General features: G+C 32.2%; 1 protein-coding gene across 4 annotated transcripts in view; it reads right to left on the bottom strand.

Moving 5' to 3' along the window:
- LOC121969662 (DNA mismatch repair protein MSH1, mitochondrial-like) overlaps positions 1-18,566 on the bottom strand; it is a 124,762-nt gene that overhangs the window by 30,477 nt on the left and 75,719 nt on the right. For all 4 annotated transcript variants that reach the window (XM_042519869.1, XM_042519871.1, XM_042519870.1 and 1 more), the window contains 2 exons: positions 12,573-12,640; positions 5,621-5,794 (listed from right to left, as the gene is read on the bottom strand). In XM_042519869.1, coding sequence (XP_042375803.1) covers positions 5,621-5,794; positions 12,573-12,640 — 242 coding nt within the window. The remainder of the gene's footprint in view (positions 1-5,620; positions 5,795-12,572; positions 12,641-18,566) is intronic.

The raw sequence follows: 18,566 nt of genomic DNA, 5'->3' as shown, positions 1-18,566 counted from the left end.
TTAAACCTTACTGTCAACACTTTGAAGACGAACATCTTCGAATATCAATTTTACTTTCAGAAAGCATGCAAGATCAAGACTTTTGATCAATAATGAGAAGAATACTATGGAACCGGTCAGAAGTAAAGTTGAACCAGTTCTAGCCACTTTAAGGAATGCAGACCATGTATATGTATCTTCAAAAAACAATGAGATTGAAGTGGAGAAAATCACCATAGAGTTTTATCGGAAAGCTGAGATCCTTTGCAAGCTCCATCATCCAAACATGGTGGCTTTTTATGGAGTTGTTAAAGATGGACTAGGTGGTACTTAGCCACAGTGACAAAATTTATGGTGAATGGTTCTTTACAGCGTGTTTTACTATACAAGAACACTACAATAGCCATAGACCCTAATTTACCAACAGAAGTGCAACAACTGTTAGTAAATTTTGTCAATTTGATGCAAGAGGATCTTCCTCCTAGGCACCATCTGACACTATTCTAAACTCGAGGGTGAATTCTTTTCAACCCGGGATCACTAATGCATGAGGATCTGAATAATTGTCTTTTCTATTAGGGTTATTTTTGTCTTTTTGCATCTAGGGTTTTAGGTCTATTTATACACTTGTTTGGTTGATGTTAGGGGATTCTCTTTTGGTTTTGAAAATAAAACTCTTTTTATTTAAACCTAGAGGCGGCTCCTCTTCGAATTCTATCTTTCTAAATGAGCCCACCGAACAATCGCTATTATGTCAGGCATCACTAGCAAACCTAATGTATTGTTAATTTCAAAGCTTTTCTTTATGCTTGGAACTTTAAGTTTAATTTATTCACTTTCTCATCAATTAACATAATATCATCTACACTAGCAAGAATTATCCAAAATTACTAATTATTTCTAAGACCCTAAAAACAATTATTAATTATTTCTTTATTAACAAAAACTCACCACAATAATTATCAACCTTACATTTTTTTCTAATTAATAAACATACACAAAAATTACTTTTTGTTTTCAATATATTTCCTTTATCAATTGTTTGACGGTAAACTAAATTGATTTTTGAAAATGTTTGTTTTATTTTTTAGTTTCACGTCAATAACTCTTTATGAAAGTTTTGTGGTATGAAATACCAACTTCATTGATCTATAATTTATACAATATCGTGTGTCATCTTTATTCTCACAAATTAGCCCAAAAATCTTTTACTTTCCCTGATTTCCTTGAGTGTCTCCATAATTCTCAAAATTTTATTATATGCTAAATTTACCAAACTATATCTTGATCTTGAAATTCTTCTAAGCATTAGTAACATGATTTGATCTAAGTCTTCAAAACTAAGGTCTGTAGAATGCTCATTAAATAAATAAAATAAAATAAAATTTCCTGCTTCCTTTATGTATTGTATTAAAAAGAACTTTTTGTTTTTCATCATTTATGCATTTCGTAATCTGATTCATACATTTTCTTTACCCTAACATTAGCAATACAATAAATATTTTCTCCTCCACATTAGTTTCTAGCCGATTATAATATTTTAAATAATATTATCCAACTCTAATCCAAAATTACTCTCTACTTAACACCAACTATTACCTTTACAAAGATTTATTTGCATCCTTACAATCAAACATCATGAAATACCAAGTTTGTCATTTATAAACAAATGAGCAAAAATAAAAAACGGCGTCTTTTTTTTTATAGAATCGTCAAAGGAGTGTCCTTTTTTATTTATCATCAAAAAGGCATCATAGGATACCCCAATTTACACAAGCTACAAATATGTACTTTTAAGACTCACCCAAATAAAATTGGATCAATTTTCTTTTGGTCTATGTCCCACCCAATCCATCAAAGGACACCCTAATATTATAGCAACCCCTATTAATTCAACCAAAATAGTGTCCCTTTTTATCTCCTTGCAAACACTGCTTTGTCTCCCTACCATTGACAAACTTCACTTTTTTTCTCAATCTGCATTATCATTCTTCTTTAGTTATTTCTTATTTTGTTTCTTCATTTTTTTATGAATATATTTTTGAAGCTCTTGTTCATTCAAAACACTTTTCTACCCAATAAACCTCTAAAAAATCATGTACTGCACTCATGTTATTCTTTATTTAAGATCATGTACCAAAAACTACTAAATGGTCCTAAATTAAAAAAGGAAGCCATATCACCACACAGGAAGAGGGTGCAGGGGACACATAAGAGTGCTTAAGAGTGTTTGTGAAATTAGATTAGCTCAAGTCCATATAATGTTGTGCCCAATCTACTAAATAAACCTAAATTGATCAAAATTAGAAATAGAATACATACTCTTTAGGGTGTAACAAATCCATGAGTACTTATTATGAATTTAGACAAATTTAAGCTCATGTAGTAGTTTTAGCTAAATTTATTACATGAACCTAAAAGTTCAAAATTAGGGAGGAAAAATGCACATAGTGACTTCAAAGGGTCAAGGAAATGCATAGAAGTACCTATATATGAATTTAAAATAATTTAAGACCATATAACACTCTTGTACTAAATGGGTTTAAATTGGTCAAAATTGTAAAAAGAATGCATATAATGGCACTAGAGGGTTCAAGGAACACATAGGAGAGTTTATTTGTGAACTTAGACCAATTTAGCTATATGCATGGTTCTAAATTGGTTAAAATTAGAAAATAAATCAATATAACGACCAATAATCGCATAAGGAATAAGAGTGTTTTGTTTATAAGTTTAGAGCAACTTAGATCTCTTTACTAGTTTTGCCCAAACTTATGGACCCAATCTGGTCAAAATTACAAAAAAGAATGTATATGGTGACTTAATAGGGTCTAAAAAAAGCATAAAAGTACTTATCTGTGAACTTAGAGAAGTCTTAGTCCATATAGCAGGCTTGCCAAAATGGCAAAACTACATAAACCCAACCAAGTTTCAAATATTATACATATTATTAATCATACATATTAAAAAAAATTTAATAACATCTTTATTTTTGTAGTGCTAGATGACTTTAAGTTCTTAAGGCAACAAATTCTCAAAAGAGCTCTAAAAGCATAGCATCACACAATCATAAAAATAAGATACAATTGAATGACTTTTAAGTTTAACAGATGAGATTATGAAGCAAAAATCTACTCTAAAGTTTTGTTTGTATACAATACACACTTTGTTGATTTTGTTGCACCAATACGAAGACTACCAAGTCATATTTTATTTGCAAAGAATCACCTAATTATAGAATAATTATGTAAGGAGGAAAATTATAATTTTATAACTTTGATACATATGCAAGGCAAGGAGCTACGCTCTGTAATTTTGATATATGTGCATAGGGAACAATTAGAATTATGTAGCTTTGATTTATGTACAAGTAGGAAAAATACAACTGTGTAACTTTGATGTATGTGCAAGGAAGAAAATTATAACTTTGTAACTTTGATATATATGCAAGGGGAAAAATTGTAACCTTCTAATTATGATATATATTTAAGAAAATCCCCTGGGGCAGAGTTGAGTTGGTTAGTGCTAGACAAAGTTGCTACCATAAGGCAAGGGTTCGAATCTCAGCAAAACAGAGAAAAAAAAAACCCTTCCTGCACTAGCCAACTACAACTTCCCAATTTACCTCATCACATATGGTGGGCCAACCGTGTGGAGCCATTGGATGGCGGATTCTACCTTTTGCTACCATATTTAAGAAAAAAAATTATAAATTTATAACACTGATATATGTATACGGAGAAAAAAAATTATAACTATGTAACCTTGATTTATGCGCAATTTAATAGTTTTAGGTCCATAGAGCATTTTTAGTAAAATTACTACATGAACTAGTACTTAACTAAATATGAAAAGCAATGAATCTTACACCTTCATAAGGTTTGATGTTTATTTAATGCAATTTAAGACCATATAGCATTTTGAATAGAATTGTTATATGGTTATAAATTGGTCTAAATCGGAAAAGAAAGTCATTTATCAAATCTAGAGGCTTCAAAGAACACATAAGAGTTGTGTTTATGAATTTAAAGTAACTTAATACCATATAATATAGCAGGATATAGCAGTTTCCTTCAAAACTGCTACGTAGACCTAAAATGTTCAAAATTTAAAAATAAAAATAAATAAATATATATATATATATATAGTAACTCCAAAAGGTCTAAGAAATGTAGATAAGTTCTTATTTATTAATTTAAGCAATATACTTTGCCTGATATTGCTATGTGCACCTAAAATGTTTAAAATTAGAAAAGGAATAAATATAATGACACCATAGGGTTTAGGGAACACATAACAATGCTTATTTATGAATTTAGAACAGTTTAGAACATGTATCCATTTTACTCTAAATTGCTACACGAACCTAAAATGTTTAAAATTGGAAAAGAAATGCATATAACTACTCTAGAGTGTGAACAGAATACATAAGAGTGTTTGTTTGAAAATTTAAAAGAGTTCAAGAGTATATGACAAATTTGACCAAATTTGTTATATAGAAAATGCTTAAAATTGAAAAAGAAATGTATATAATAACTCCAAAGGCTAACAGGGAATGCTTAGAAACATTTGTTTGTGAATTTATAATAGTTAAAGACCATGCAATAATTTTGCCCAAGCCTATATGTACCTAAATTTGTCAAAAGTAGATATGGAATGCATACAATGGCTCAATAAGATTTAGGGAACACATAGGAGTGTTTACTTGTGAATTTTGACCAGATTAGGTCCATAAAAAAAAAATTTCAAATCCATTATGTTGACCTAAATATTCTAAATTAGAAAAAAAAAAAAATGTATATACAACTCTAGAGGGTCTAGGGAATGCATAAGAGTTTTTGTTTGGAAATTAGAGCATTTCAAGATCTAAAATGTGTACATGGATTAAATAGAATTTATCACTTTGTTAACTATATTTTTCAAGTTTTTTTGTAATTTTTTTATTTTGTTTTTTAATTTATAACTAGTATAGTTGAACAAAATTGCTACATGAGTTTGGTTTGGTGCACACATCAGATTCATTGGATGACTGGCCTTGCTTCTTTAGGTAGTCAAGTGAGGTGTAGTGGGTTTAGAAGGAGAAATTTTGCAGAAAACACCAGCTGAGGCATCCTGGGGTGCCCTTTTAATAAATCAAAAAGAAGCATTTCTTTGACGATTATGTTAAAAAGACACTTTTTTTTATTTTTTGCCCTAAATAAATAATTGGCTCATTACCACACAACATAAAAAAAGGGAAACCGGGTGAAAGGGTGAATGAAGCTCCCACCAATACGGGTTCTTAGGCCAGACCTCATTAGGTATTGTATGCAGCCTTCCCTTGTATTACAAAAGACTATTTCCGCGACTTCATAACCACAAGGTCACAAGGCAACAACATTATCACATGGCATATTAAACATTGACTCGTTAACATGCAGCAAAGCACGAAATAAAATATAGAGATGTGCCAAACAACTTCTGAAATTTGAATCATTGTTGGTGGATATGCATGCGAACCATGATGTAATTTGATAAAATGTTTAAATGGATGCTTGTAAAATTTAATGCATCGCTTCTATGTTTACATACAATTTTAAATTGTAAAATGCATAGTTCCGCCAAAGAAAAAAAAACAAGGAGAGTGATGGCAGCTGCATACCATTACATCATATTCAATTTTTAATCCAGTTGCTAACCAAGTTGGCTCCAGCAAAGTATGTAGAATTCCTGAAAGCTCAGAGTTCCTACTCATGTGGATAACCTCGTCAACTACATTCTTTATTCTATAGAGCTCAATGTGATTAGCCTCCTTTGATTCTAGCAATTTTACAAGCTGCAATATATGAAACACATCAGGCAGAATGAACAAGAATTTATTAAAGAATCCAACATTAACATAGATTAAATCATACACAAGAAATGAGTCAAGAAAGTTTAGGACTTTCCTAACAAATAGTGATCCAACTACATCCACAAGGATAGGACACAAACAATTAATCAAGAATTTTCACAAAAAAATTAAGAGAGAGAACAAAATTAGCCATCAATAAATTAAGCATGATTTGATTAGATTAAAGATGTCATGATTTTATTTAATTGAAATAAATTTAGGAAGATAATTATTGGTAATTATTAAGATTAGAATATTTTCTTATTCTATTTCTTTGTTTTAGAATATTACCTTGTACTCTTTCTTCTATTTAACTATGTATTGAGATCTGAATTATGAATGAATATGAAGTAGATTTTAGTCTTCCTCCTTCAATCTCTTTTGGTGCATTATTAACCTGGTATCAGATCCTAGTTCTCGGTCATGATTTTAAAGCTGCTATGGTCGGCGCAGACTCAAAATCATCTAGATCAGCCACCAGCGACAATGCACTATCCTTGGAAGGAGGAAACTGATCAAATTCAAATGTCTTCTTGTCTGATCCCCTCTAAATCACCATACATAGATGCAATGGAAAAAATTATCTTAAACGAGCTCAATCAGTGCGCTTGGTGATTGATGGTAAAGGGAAACTCAGATATTTGAATGAAGAAATAAAGCCACCAGCTTTAAATGATCCGAGATACAAACAATGGCGCTCGGAGAATTCTTTGGTGGTTGTCTGCCTTATTAACTCGATGAATCCAATCATTAGTAAGTCTTTCATGTTCTTACCAACAGCTCGTGATGTATGGGAAGCGGTACGTGAAACCTACTCTGATATGGAGAATCATTCTCAACTATTAGAATTAAATATTCAAATATGGAGAATGCAACAAGGAAATCAAGATGTTACTACCTATTACAATGAAATGATGATTGTATGGCAGGAATTAGATTTATTTGAAGAAGAGGAATGGGAAAACACCAATGATAGTATTCGATATAAAAAGAAGGTAGAGAGAAGCATAGTGTTTATGTTTTGGGCAGGTTTAAATAAGGAGCTTGATGAAGTTCAGGGACGGATACTTGGGAGAAAACCTCTACCTGCCATTAAAGAAATTTTCTCAAACGTCCGTCAAGAGGAGTCTCAACGTCAAGTGATGCTAAAAGGAATTGAAGAACCAAAGATAGTAAAGAGTGAGGGATCTGACCTTGTCACTAAAGGGACCTGTTTTGAAGGCGATAAGCCAAAACTCCGGTGTGAAAGGTGCCATAAACCATGGCACACTATGGAGACATGCGAGAAAATCCATGGCAAACTAGAAAATTATAAAAGGAAGTTAGGCAGCAACTTTCAAGCTACTAATAGGGGTGTTCGGACCCTTCAAACAAGTGGTATTGATTCTAGACAGCAATCATCGGCCTCTAAATCTCTTCCTTTCACAAAGGATCAAATAGAGCACCTGTATAAAATGCTTCAAGCTCACACTATTGGAAATTCTAACTCTTCTTGCTCTCTAGCTCAGATAGGTATATTCCCTATAGCTTCTATTGCCAGCATAAACTCAAATGGTTCCTGGATATTAGATTCAGGTGTCACTGCCCATATGGCAGGCATATCATAATTTTTCTCTTCATATACACCATGTGCAAGGAATAAAAAGGTTAAAATTGCTGATGGATCCTTTGCTACTATCACAAGGAAAGGAACTGTTGTTGTTTCTCCTTTCCTTGTCCATAGAAATGTTTTGCACGTACCTCATTTATCATATAATCTGTTATCCGTTAGCAAACTTACCTTTGATCTTAACTGTCATGCTGTTTTATTGTCCTCTCATTGTGAATTTCAGGATTTAGCCTCGGAGAAGATGATTGGCAATGCTAGACAGGACAATGGCTTCTACATCTTAAATTCTGGATCAACCTTCTTCAAACAAGACCTTAAGATCTATTTCAACTCGATTTCTGCTTCCCATGACAGTGAGATTATGTTATGGCATTATCGTTTAGGGCATCCAAACTTTCAATATCTAAGATAATTGTTGCCTAAGTTATTTTTAAATAAAAGTCCTCCATCGTTTAGATGTGAATTAGCCAAACATCATCGCTCGGTGTTTCCATTACAACCATATAAAAAATTAGCACCATTTACTTTGATACATAGTGATGTTTAGGGTCCCTTTAGGATAGTAACATTCTCAAAAAAATGATAATTTATCACATTTATTGATGATTATACTAGAATGACTTGGGAATCTCTTATGAAAAATAAATCTAATGTTGGAAATGTGTTCATAAAATTTTATAATATGATTCAAACACAATTTCAAACACCGATTAAAATTTTTCGTAGTGATAATAGGAAAGAATATTTCAATCAATTACTAGGGAACTTTTTTTTGCTGAGAAGGGAATTGTTCATCAAAGTTCTTATATTCACACTCCTCAACAAAATAGAGTAGCTGAAAGAAAAAATAAGCATCTCCTCAGAGTTGCAAGAGCTCTAAGTTTTCATACTAAAGTTCCAAAGTATCTTTGGGGTGATGTGATTCTAACAGCTACTTATTTAATAAATAGATTACCAACAAGGATATTGAATTTTCAAACTCCGATAAAAACCTTTCAAAATTGTTTCCCTAACTCTGGGCTCTTCATAGATATTTCCCTAAAAAATGTTGGTAGCATTATCTTCGTTCACAATCATGACCCAAGAAGTTCTAAACTTGATCCAAAATCTTATAAATGCATCTTTATTGGGTACCCTACAAATCAAAGAGGATACAAATGTTTTGATCCAATTTCAAAAAAAATGTATCTATGGATGCCACATTTTTTTAGGGACAATCTTACTATGATTTTCACCTTCAGGGGGATCATAATAGGGAAGATGAATGTTTAAATGAGTCAAGACTTAACTTGTTATTTCAAGGAAGAACCTAAACCTATGCCATTTCAAAACAATGACATGACATAAAAGAGTAACAATCGGTTCAAAGGTCTTGTTTATGTCGGGCTAAAAGAAAAGAAGACATTGATCAGAGGCAAAAGCATGAAACTATCAATGATTACTCAAAGATCCATGACAATAAAACTCAAAGTATGCATGAGTTAAATTCCTCAAGTCAAGTTGATCTTTCTATTACCCCAAGGAAAGGAGTTCGGTCATGCACACAACACCCACTTTCGAATTTTGTATCTTATAAATATTTGTCTTCTGCCTATTGCGCTTATGTTTCATAACTTGACAGTGTTAGCATTCCAACAATATTCAGGAAGCTTTAAAGATAACTGAGAGCTCTACAGAAGAATTCTACTTGGGAGAAGGTTGATCTACCTACGGTAAATCGATTGTTGGATGTGAGTATTCACCATAAAGTATAACTCAGACAATTCCCTAGAATGATATAAGGCTCGTTTGGTTGCTAAAGGCTCTACACAAACTTATAGAGTAGATTATTTTGAAACATTCTCTCCATTGGCCAAATTGCACACTATTCGAGTCATATTATCACTTGCTGCAAATCTCGATTGGCCACTAAATCAAATAGATGTGAAGATGTGTTTCTAAATGGTGATTTAGAAGAAGAGGTCTATATGGAGGCACGCCCAGGCTTTGCTAATCAGTTTGGGTCAAAAGTGTGTAAGCTGAAAAAATCTCTCTATAGACTGAAGCAATCGCCCAGAGCATGGTTCGAAAGGTTCACAAAGTTTATAAAAAGTCAAGGCTACACCCAAGGACAATCTAATCATACTCTATTCACAAAGACATCTACGAAAGACAAGATCTCTGTATTGATCGTGTGTGTCGATAACATAATCTTGACGGGCGATGATATAGAAGAGATGAGCAGATTGAAAGCAAACCTAGCCAAAGAATTCAAGATTAAAGACTTGGGTGAGCTAAGGTACTTTCTTGGAATGGAGATAACAAGATCAAGGAAAGGTATTACAGTGTCTCAGAGAAAGTATATTCTGAATCTGTTAAAGGAAACTAAGATGAGTGGGTGCAGGACAACAGATACTTCAATTGAAGTGAACGCAAAGCTAGGAGATATAAAAATGGCACTCCAATAGACTCAGTAAGATATCAAAGACTTGTTGGGAGACTAATTTACCTGTCTCATATTCGCTCAGACATTGCTTTCGCAGTGAGCATGGTCAGTCAATTCATGCATTCTCCATACGAAGAACATCTAAATATAGTGTACCGAATCCTAAGGTATTTAAAAGGAACACTTGGAAAGGGAAAATGTTCTTTAAAAAGGATGAGAAAGAGAAATTGAACTATATACAGATGCAGACTGGGCAAGCTCTGTTACTGATCGAAGATCAACTTCAAGATATTGCACATTGTGTGAGGCAATGTGGTAACTTGGAGAAGTAAGAAGAAAAGTATGGTAGCCAGAAGCAGTGCAAAGACTGAGTTTAGAGCAATGGCTCAAGGAGTATGTGAGATTCTTTGGAAGGTAATTATTGGTAATTATTAGGATTAGAATATTTCCTTATTCTATTTTCTTATTTTAGAATATTACCTTGTACTTTTTCTTCTATTTAACCATGTATTGAGATCTAAATTATGAATGAATACGAAGTAGATTTTAGTCTTCCTCCATTCTCTTTTGGTGCATTATTTACATTAGCTTTAATATTTGTAATATGACACAACCTAAGGAATGAATGGATGTGAATCCAAGCATAAACCTCCTACCATTGCAGGGAACAAGAAAATACAATGTCCACAGCCCTACCTCTGTAAATAGAGACTCATCAATGCTGAATGATAATAATCTATATTATCAAACTACAGAATCAAATCACAATATAGTGTGATACGAATCCTCTTTGCAATATTAGTACATAGCACTACACAGTATATACACTATACATAACAGGTAATAGAGAACCACCACAAATGCTTGTAACAGGGATGAAACATATGTCAGGTTTCTCATCCGTAAAAATGATGGCTATCTACAACTTGCCAGGTGAAGCTGCTATACCCAACATTTAAAATCTCGACCCGTGCTGAAATTTCGATCTTAGACCGGAATGATACGATTTCAGTATCGTATCGTGTCGTGCCGATATGGTTTCAGTATTTTTTTATTTATATATATAGTAATTATTAGATAAATATATTTATTGTTTATAATTTAAAAATAAATTGCTTGTTGATTTTATATAAGTTCTCTATTATTAAACAACTTAATATTGTTAGAAAAAATAATTAAATACAATTTTTTTAAGAAAATTGATCTATCAATAATTCGAATTAAATAATCATAATTATATAAATTAACACAAAATACTATTTTATATATAATAATTATATAAATTGAATATTTATTTATATGAAGGGGAGTCTTGCCGCAACGGTAAAGTTGTTGCCATGTGACCAAAAGGTCACGGGTTCGAATCCTGGATACAGCCTCTTGCAAAAAGCAGGGTAAGGATGCGTACAATGAATCCTTCCCCGAGACCTCGCATGGCGGGAGCTTCGTGCACCGGGCTGCCCTTTTTTTTTAATATTTATTTATTTATTTAATAATTTAAATAATATATTTAAAATAGTAAGAAAAAAATTAGAATATCAATTAAACAATAAAATAGTAAAAAAAATATAAAAAATAATTTTTTAAAAAAATACCAGAATATAAATTTAATTTATTAGAATTTTTATAAATTTTTTTAAAAAATTTTAGAACTTTTTAAAATTTTTTAGAAATTTTAAATAAAATTTAAAACATGATAAACAATTTCAGAATATTATTTAATAAAATTTATTATTTTTAAAAAAATATATTTTTTTATATTTTATTAGGATAATTTAATTAGGGTTAATGAAAGTTTCTTTCAAATATCACACTTCCTTAGGAATTGTTTCATTTATTTAAACTAGAATATGAATTTTGTATACTAAACCTACGACGCTCACCTCTAACGCCCGCGCCCGCCTCCGACATGATGCTCACGGACACCTCTGACGGCACCAAAGGAGTCCGGCAACGCTTTTGGCTCCACACGAAACGACGCAAGCGCGCCCGCCCGACGACTCCGAAGCCATCATGCGACGCTTCCGGCTCCGCCAGAAACGTCGAGACGTGCGCGCATGATGTGCCGGTTTCGCCTCCGTGGCGGAACGAATAAATTATATAGCCAATAATCCAATCAATCATTAATATTAAATCGCACCAAACAATTACTTTGTCATGGTCAGCTAACTAAAGGATATGTGTAATCATATGATTGCACATTCACATGCAATACAATAAATCCCTGCCTTCTGCAAATGCAGTAACATATGTCATTTCTTAAAACAATGGCCAAAGCTACATTTGAAATATAGTGACTATCACTTTTCAAGTTATATCGCAACCAATCATACAATCTGAACCCTTTTCGTGTTTCTGTAATTTAGGGCTTTTGCGTGGAAGATGCCAACATGAAAGAAACTATTAAGTTATAGTAAATCATATATAAATTAATAGAAGAACTATTAACTTTTAGTAAAAGAAGCATTTATACTGACTTCCTCCAAATTAGTAATGTCATGTTGATTTCTCAACTTCCAAGAACACATTACTTTTTTAAAAATTAAAGCACACAAAAAATTGATAGCATAAACATCAAGACGAGTTCTAACTGCTCAACAATAGAATCAAGAGAAATGCAAAACAAACTATAACCAGAGCAGCGAAAAATAAAATTTAAAAACATAAACAAACAAGCAACAAAGTACCTTAGCAGATGGTATACACGTGAAATCTGGAATAGAAGAAACCACACTACTCATAAGCCTGCATGCATCTGTCAGGAAAACCTCCAGCTTAGTGTTTCCAAGAAAATAAAATAAAATTCAATGAATTGAAACATAGAGCAAATTTAAATTACATGGCATAATAACATTTTTTGAGTTGCAATTAGAAGCATGGTTATTAAGATTGGTAGATAGTGACACAGATCACCGAGTCCAATTTGTATCAACAAAGCTCAAACTTATCTTTCCTAACAAATCCATTATCTCAAAAAGGTCATTGGAGGGAGTTTTTTTATATAAAAAGAAAACAAGATTCAAAGAAATTAACTAGAAATGAATTAGATTCCACTACAAAATGGATGGAATTGGTTAAAAATTTGTTCCATTAGGTTGATTAAAATAACTCAAGAGATTAACAAACTTTAAGCTAACCTCAACTTGAGTCCCATCAAGCACCCATGAAAGGGCAAAGAGTCTTCATAGCTCCTCGCCGACCCTTGAGATTCACTTAACTTTGATATTGCTCAAAAATACTCTTCATTGAGAGAAATTTTAATAACGCAATTCCAATGAAATTTAGGTCCAAGCTATACCCTATAATATGGAATTTTTAAATAATAAAAACTTTTATCAAATAAAATATTATTCAATTTCTTTAAAGTAATAAATAGGGTTTCAATATTTATTTGCATACATTTTGATTTAATAATTTAATATTTTTATTATTTATTGATAGATATTAATAGATAAGATTTATTATTTATTGATGATGCAGTACACATGCATTTATATTAGTGATCTGCTATTAGCTAATAGTTCAATATTATAATTTAATCAAGTCAAATAATAACAACAATATAATACTATTAACTTGATAATGATAATAATATATTGTGAATATATCATTAATCCATTTTATTAGTTGTAATCAAGATTTAAAATTCAAATCATATCGAAGTTTCGATTTATGACCGAAACGATATGGTTTCGGCGTCGTATCGTGTCATGTCAATACGATTTCAATATTTCTTTAAATAAAAATATACAACAACAACAACAACCAAGCCTTTTCTCACTAGGTGGGGTCGGCTGTATAAATCCTTTTACGTCATTAAGCTCTATCTCCTATTATATCATCATCTATATTTAAATAAATTTTATCTTGTTTTATTGTTGCTAACCAAGTCTTTTTTGGTCTTCCTCTTCCTCGTTTGATATGCATGTTTATCATAGTTTCACATCGCCTAACTGGAGCATTTATTGGTCGTCTAAGTACATGTTCGTACCATCTTAAACGTGTCTCTCGGAGTTTGTCCTCAATAGATGCAACTCCGACTTTCTCTCTAATGCTCTCATTCCTTATTTTGTCTATCTTCGTATGTCCATACATCCATCTTAACATCCTCATCTCTGCAACTCTCATCTTATGCTCATGTGCTCGAGTCATAGCCCAACATTCAGCTCCATATAACATAACAGGTCTAACAGCGGTTTAATAGAACTTACCTTTAAGTTTAAGAGGTACTTTACGATCACATAAAACATCCGACGCTCCCCTCCATTTCACCCATCCTGCTTGTATTCTATGTAAGACGTCTCTCTCAATCCCTCCATGATCCTAAATATTTAAATCTCTCGGTTCCGGTCAACTCATCCTCTCCTATCTTAACAATTGTTTCATTACTTCTAATATTGTTAAACTTAAATTCCATATATTCTGTCTTTAATATACTAAGCTTAAAACCTTTCTCTTCTAGTGTTTCCCTCCAAGATTCTAGCTTAGCATTTACTCCTTCACGTGTCTCATCTACCAAAATAATATCATCTGCAAACAACATGCACCACGGTACTGTGTCTTGAATGTGCGCAGTGAGTTCGTCCATAATTAGTGTAAAAAGATAGGGACTTAGGGTTGATCCTTGATGTAACCCTTTCTTTATTGGAAATGTTTCAGTTACTCCGCCTGAAGTCTTTACTCTGGTCGTTACATCCTCATACATATCCTTAATTAGGTCAATAAATGTTACGCTAACACCTCTTTTTTCTAAAATTCTCCATATAATTTCTCTTGGGACTCTATCATAAGTTTTTTCTAAGTCAATGAATACCATGTGTAGATCTTGTTTTTGCTCCCGATATTTTTCAATTAATTGTCTAAGGAGATGTATAGCTTCTATTGTCGACCTTCCAGGCATGAACCCAAATTGATTTTCAGTCACTATGGTCTCCTTCCTTAATCTTTTTTCTATTATTTTTTTTCCAAAGTTTCATAGTATGACTCATTAGTTTAATACCCCTATAATTTGCACAATTTTGTATGTCTCCCTTGTTCTTATATAAGCGAACTAGAGTACTTATCCTCCATTGATCAGGCATTCTTTTCGTTTTCAATATCATGTTAAATAATTTTGTAAGTCATTCAATACTTTGTTTCCCTAAGCACTTTCATACCTCTATCGGAATATCATCTGGTCCAACGGCTTTTCCATTGTGCATCTCATTTAAAGTTTGTTTTACTTCTGAAGTTTGAATTCTACGATAAAAATTAAAATTTCTATGCTCATTTGACCTAATTAAATTACCTAAATTAAGTTGGTCACCTAAACCTTCATTAAAAAGTTGATGAAAATACTTCTTCCATCGCTCTTTTATTTCTACATCATTTACTAATACCCTATTACATTCATCTTTAATACATTTTATCTGGCTAAGATCTCTTATTTTCCTTTCTCTTACTTTAGCTATTCTATAAATGTCTCTTTCCCCTTCTTTTGTATCCAATTTTCGATATAACCGTTCAAAAGTTTCATTTTTTGCTTCACTCACTACTTTCTTAGCTTTTTTCTTGGCTATTGTATATTTTTTTAAGTTTTCCTCATTCTTACAAATATATAATTCCTTATAAGCTATTCGTTTTTCCTTCACTTTCTCTTGTACTTTCTCATTCCACCACCAAGATTCTTTACTTAGTGGTGCATGTCCCTTTGACTCACCGAGTACACTCTTAACTACTATTTTCAACTTTGATATCATCTTATCTCATGTTGTATTAGAGTCATCGTATATTTCACCTAATGTTTGTACTTCTACCTTCTCCTTAAATATATTTTGTTTCTCATTCTTTAACTTCCACCACTTAATTCTAGAAATTGTATATATTTTCTTTCTATTGATATTATGTTTGAGGCGTATATCCAACACTACTACCCTATGTTGGGTAGTTAAGCTTTCTCTAGGGATGACTTTGCAATCTTTACAAATCTTTCTATCCTTCTTCCTAACCATAAGAAAGTTAATTTGCGATTTATCATTCCCACTTTTGAATGTGACTAAGTGTTCTTCTCTTTTCTTAAAAAACGTATTAGCTAATTTAAGGTCATACGCTATTGCAAAATCTAATATAGTTTTCCCTTTCTCATTTCTCGTTCCAAACCCATAACTCCCATGTACTCTCTCATATTCCTCATTTTTCACTCCAACATGCTCATTTAGATCACCTCCTATTAAAATCATTTCATTTGGTGGAATATTTTGTAATATTTCATCTAAGTCCTCCCAAAACCTTGATTTGATAGCTTCATCTAATCCTACTTGTGGTGCATATACGCTAATTATGTTCATAGTTTCTTTCGCCACTATTATCTTAAGGGCTATAATTTTATCCCCTTTTCTAACTACTGCTACAACTTCATCCTTTAACAAATTATCTACAATGATACCCACTCCATTTCTTGCTTTACTCTTTCCAGTGTACCATAACTTAAAACCCGAGTTCTCTATCATCTTTGTTTTCTCGCCTATCCATTTTGTCTCTTGTACACACAAAATACTAATTTTTCTCCTAATCATCATATCTACTACCTCCATTGATTTATCAGTGAGAGTTCCTATATTGCATGTTCCAAATCTTAGATTATTAGTTTTCCTATCATATTTGTTCTTATCTAACTTATGGTGTGAGAACTTTTGCCTATTTAACACTACACCCAAGTTCTCATGGAAATGTAGCGGTCCTTGCTGAGACGTTACAATCGGACCTTGTAACGCGAACTCTTGCATATTTATCACTACACCCGAGTTCTGGAGATGTAGCGGTCCTTGCCGAGACGTTACAGTCGGACCCTACAACGCGTTCCTTCCAGGGAACAACCTAGCATTAGCACAATAGTTTAATGGATTCATTCATTGAATATTTGCCATAGTTTGACGCGGCTAGCAACCTAACGCAACCCTCCTCCTTTATCCGGGCTTGGGACCGGCCATGACTGGTCATCATGGGCGGAGTTTCTTTAAATAAAAATATATTAATTAAAAATTATTTTTATTAATATTTGATTGTTATAGATGTTTAATATTGAGTTATATTTGAAATGTTGAATTTTAAGTCCAAATTTTGATATTATCTCGTGAAATATTTAATGTTCATTGAGTAAAACTCAATTTAGGGTTAGCGGAAATCCACCGAGTAGACACGGCAGGATCAAGTAGGTTTGAACTAGATTTAATTTAGATCTATTTTGATTAATTTAAAATTAAACTAAATTTATGTATAGAATAATTTAATTCATCAATAATAACATATTTTATAAAATTAGAAATTATAGTATATTTAACTTTTTGAATTTTTCTAACAATCAGTTTTTTTATTTGTTTACCTCATGGATAGACGAAGGAGGGGAACAAATATTTTCTATTTACCTCTTGAACAAATTGAGGAAAAAAAAATAATGGATGAACAAGGGAAAAAATTATCATATGAACGAGGAAAAAAATTAACAAAGGGAAAGATGGAAAGGAATTGGAATTAACTATGTAAAAAAAGTAAAAAAAGAGGAAAAAGAAGAAAGGAAAAGGACAAAATTAAAAGGTTTTTTTTCTTTCTCATGCGAATCAGTTTTAGCAACAAAGGCTGGCCAGCCATGGGTTGGAGCCCAAGTAGAGATATCGCCTCCACTAGGGACTGTATGCAGTCTTTGCCAATGATTTGGATCTAATCAAATTAAGGATTTAAGCCGGCCAAAAAATCATATACGCTCCTTTTTAACAAAATTCTTCAAAATAGCAGCATATCCTAGACATTGCATCTCAATTACTTTGTAGTAATCCCGTTAATGCCACAAATTTTGCAAAATCATGGCATATTTAGTGATTGATTTATCTCCCTGCTTAGTAGCACCTATTTTGACTTTGAGTTCATAAACTTGGGCAGCATTACGGGTTTTTGAGTAAGTGTGGGTGATGCAGTCCCAAATTTCATTAGGAGTAAACATACATGTATCATGATGGATGGTTCCATTGAATACCAAAACCAAGACATAATCATAGTCTTTTTCATCCCATGCCTCAAAATTGGATCGATCGTGGAAGGTCTTGTCCCAAGGATATGGCTAAGTTCCCCTTTGCCTTTAAGGTACATACAATCAACCTAAAACCATTTCAAGTAGTTCTTCCAATTGAGTCTATTGGATGCTTGAATATTCTGTAAATCACAATTTTCAAGATTGAACTACAATCATCAGACACAATAGATTGGCCAGAATTGTTGGAAATGGTTGTTTGAGAATCAGCCATAATGAAGAAATGCAGAAGCATAAAGGAAAAAAAAAAGAGATTTAGTAATGAAAGTTAAAGCTCTGATACCATATAAAAAGAATTAATGTGGAAAATTTTCCTTAATGGGAAAACCTAGTATTATATACAAAATTACAAAAGAAGAGAGAATAGGAAAGTAATTATTCCTAAAGATAGCTTTCTAACTAAATCCCTTAATTTCCTACTCTGTGCTCACAATTGTTTATTCATATAAATGACTATTTATTTCTGTATAATTTATTCACAGTTGTTCGACAAAGAGCATTGGGTATAATGTACACACTACATCAATCCACTATCCTTGCAGAACTTTTACCTAACCAAAGTCGTGAATGTTTAATATCAACTAATTATCCATATTCTATCATCTTAAATCATTATCTT

This window comes from Zingiber officinale, chromosome 4A (assembly GCF_018446385.1).
Source record: "Zingiber officinale cultivar Zhangliang chromosome 4A, Zo_v1.1, whole genome shotgun sequence".
NCBI lineage: Eukaryota > Viridiplantae > Streptophyta > Magnoliopsida > Zingiberales > Zingiberaceae > Zingiber > Zingiber officinale.
The sequence above is the reverse complement of the archived record's forward strand: the minus strand, read 5'-3'. Positions and strand labels throughout refer to the sequence as shown.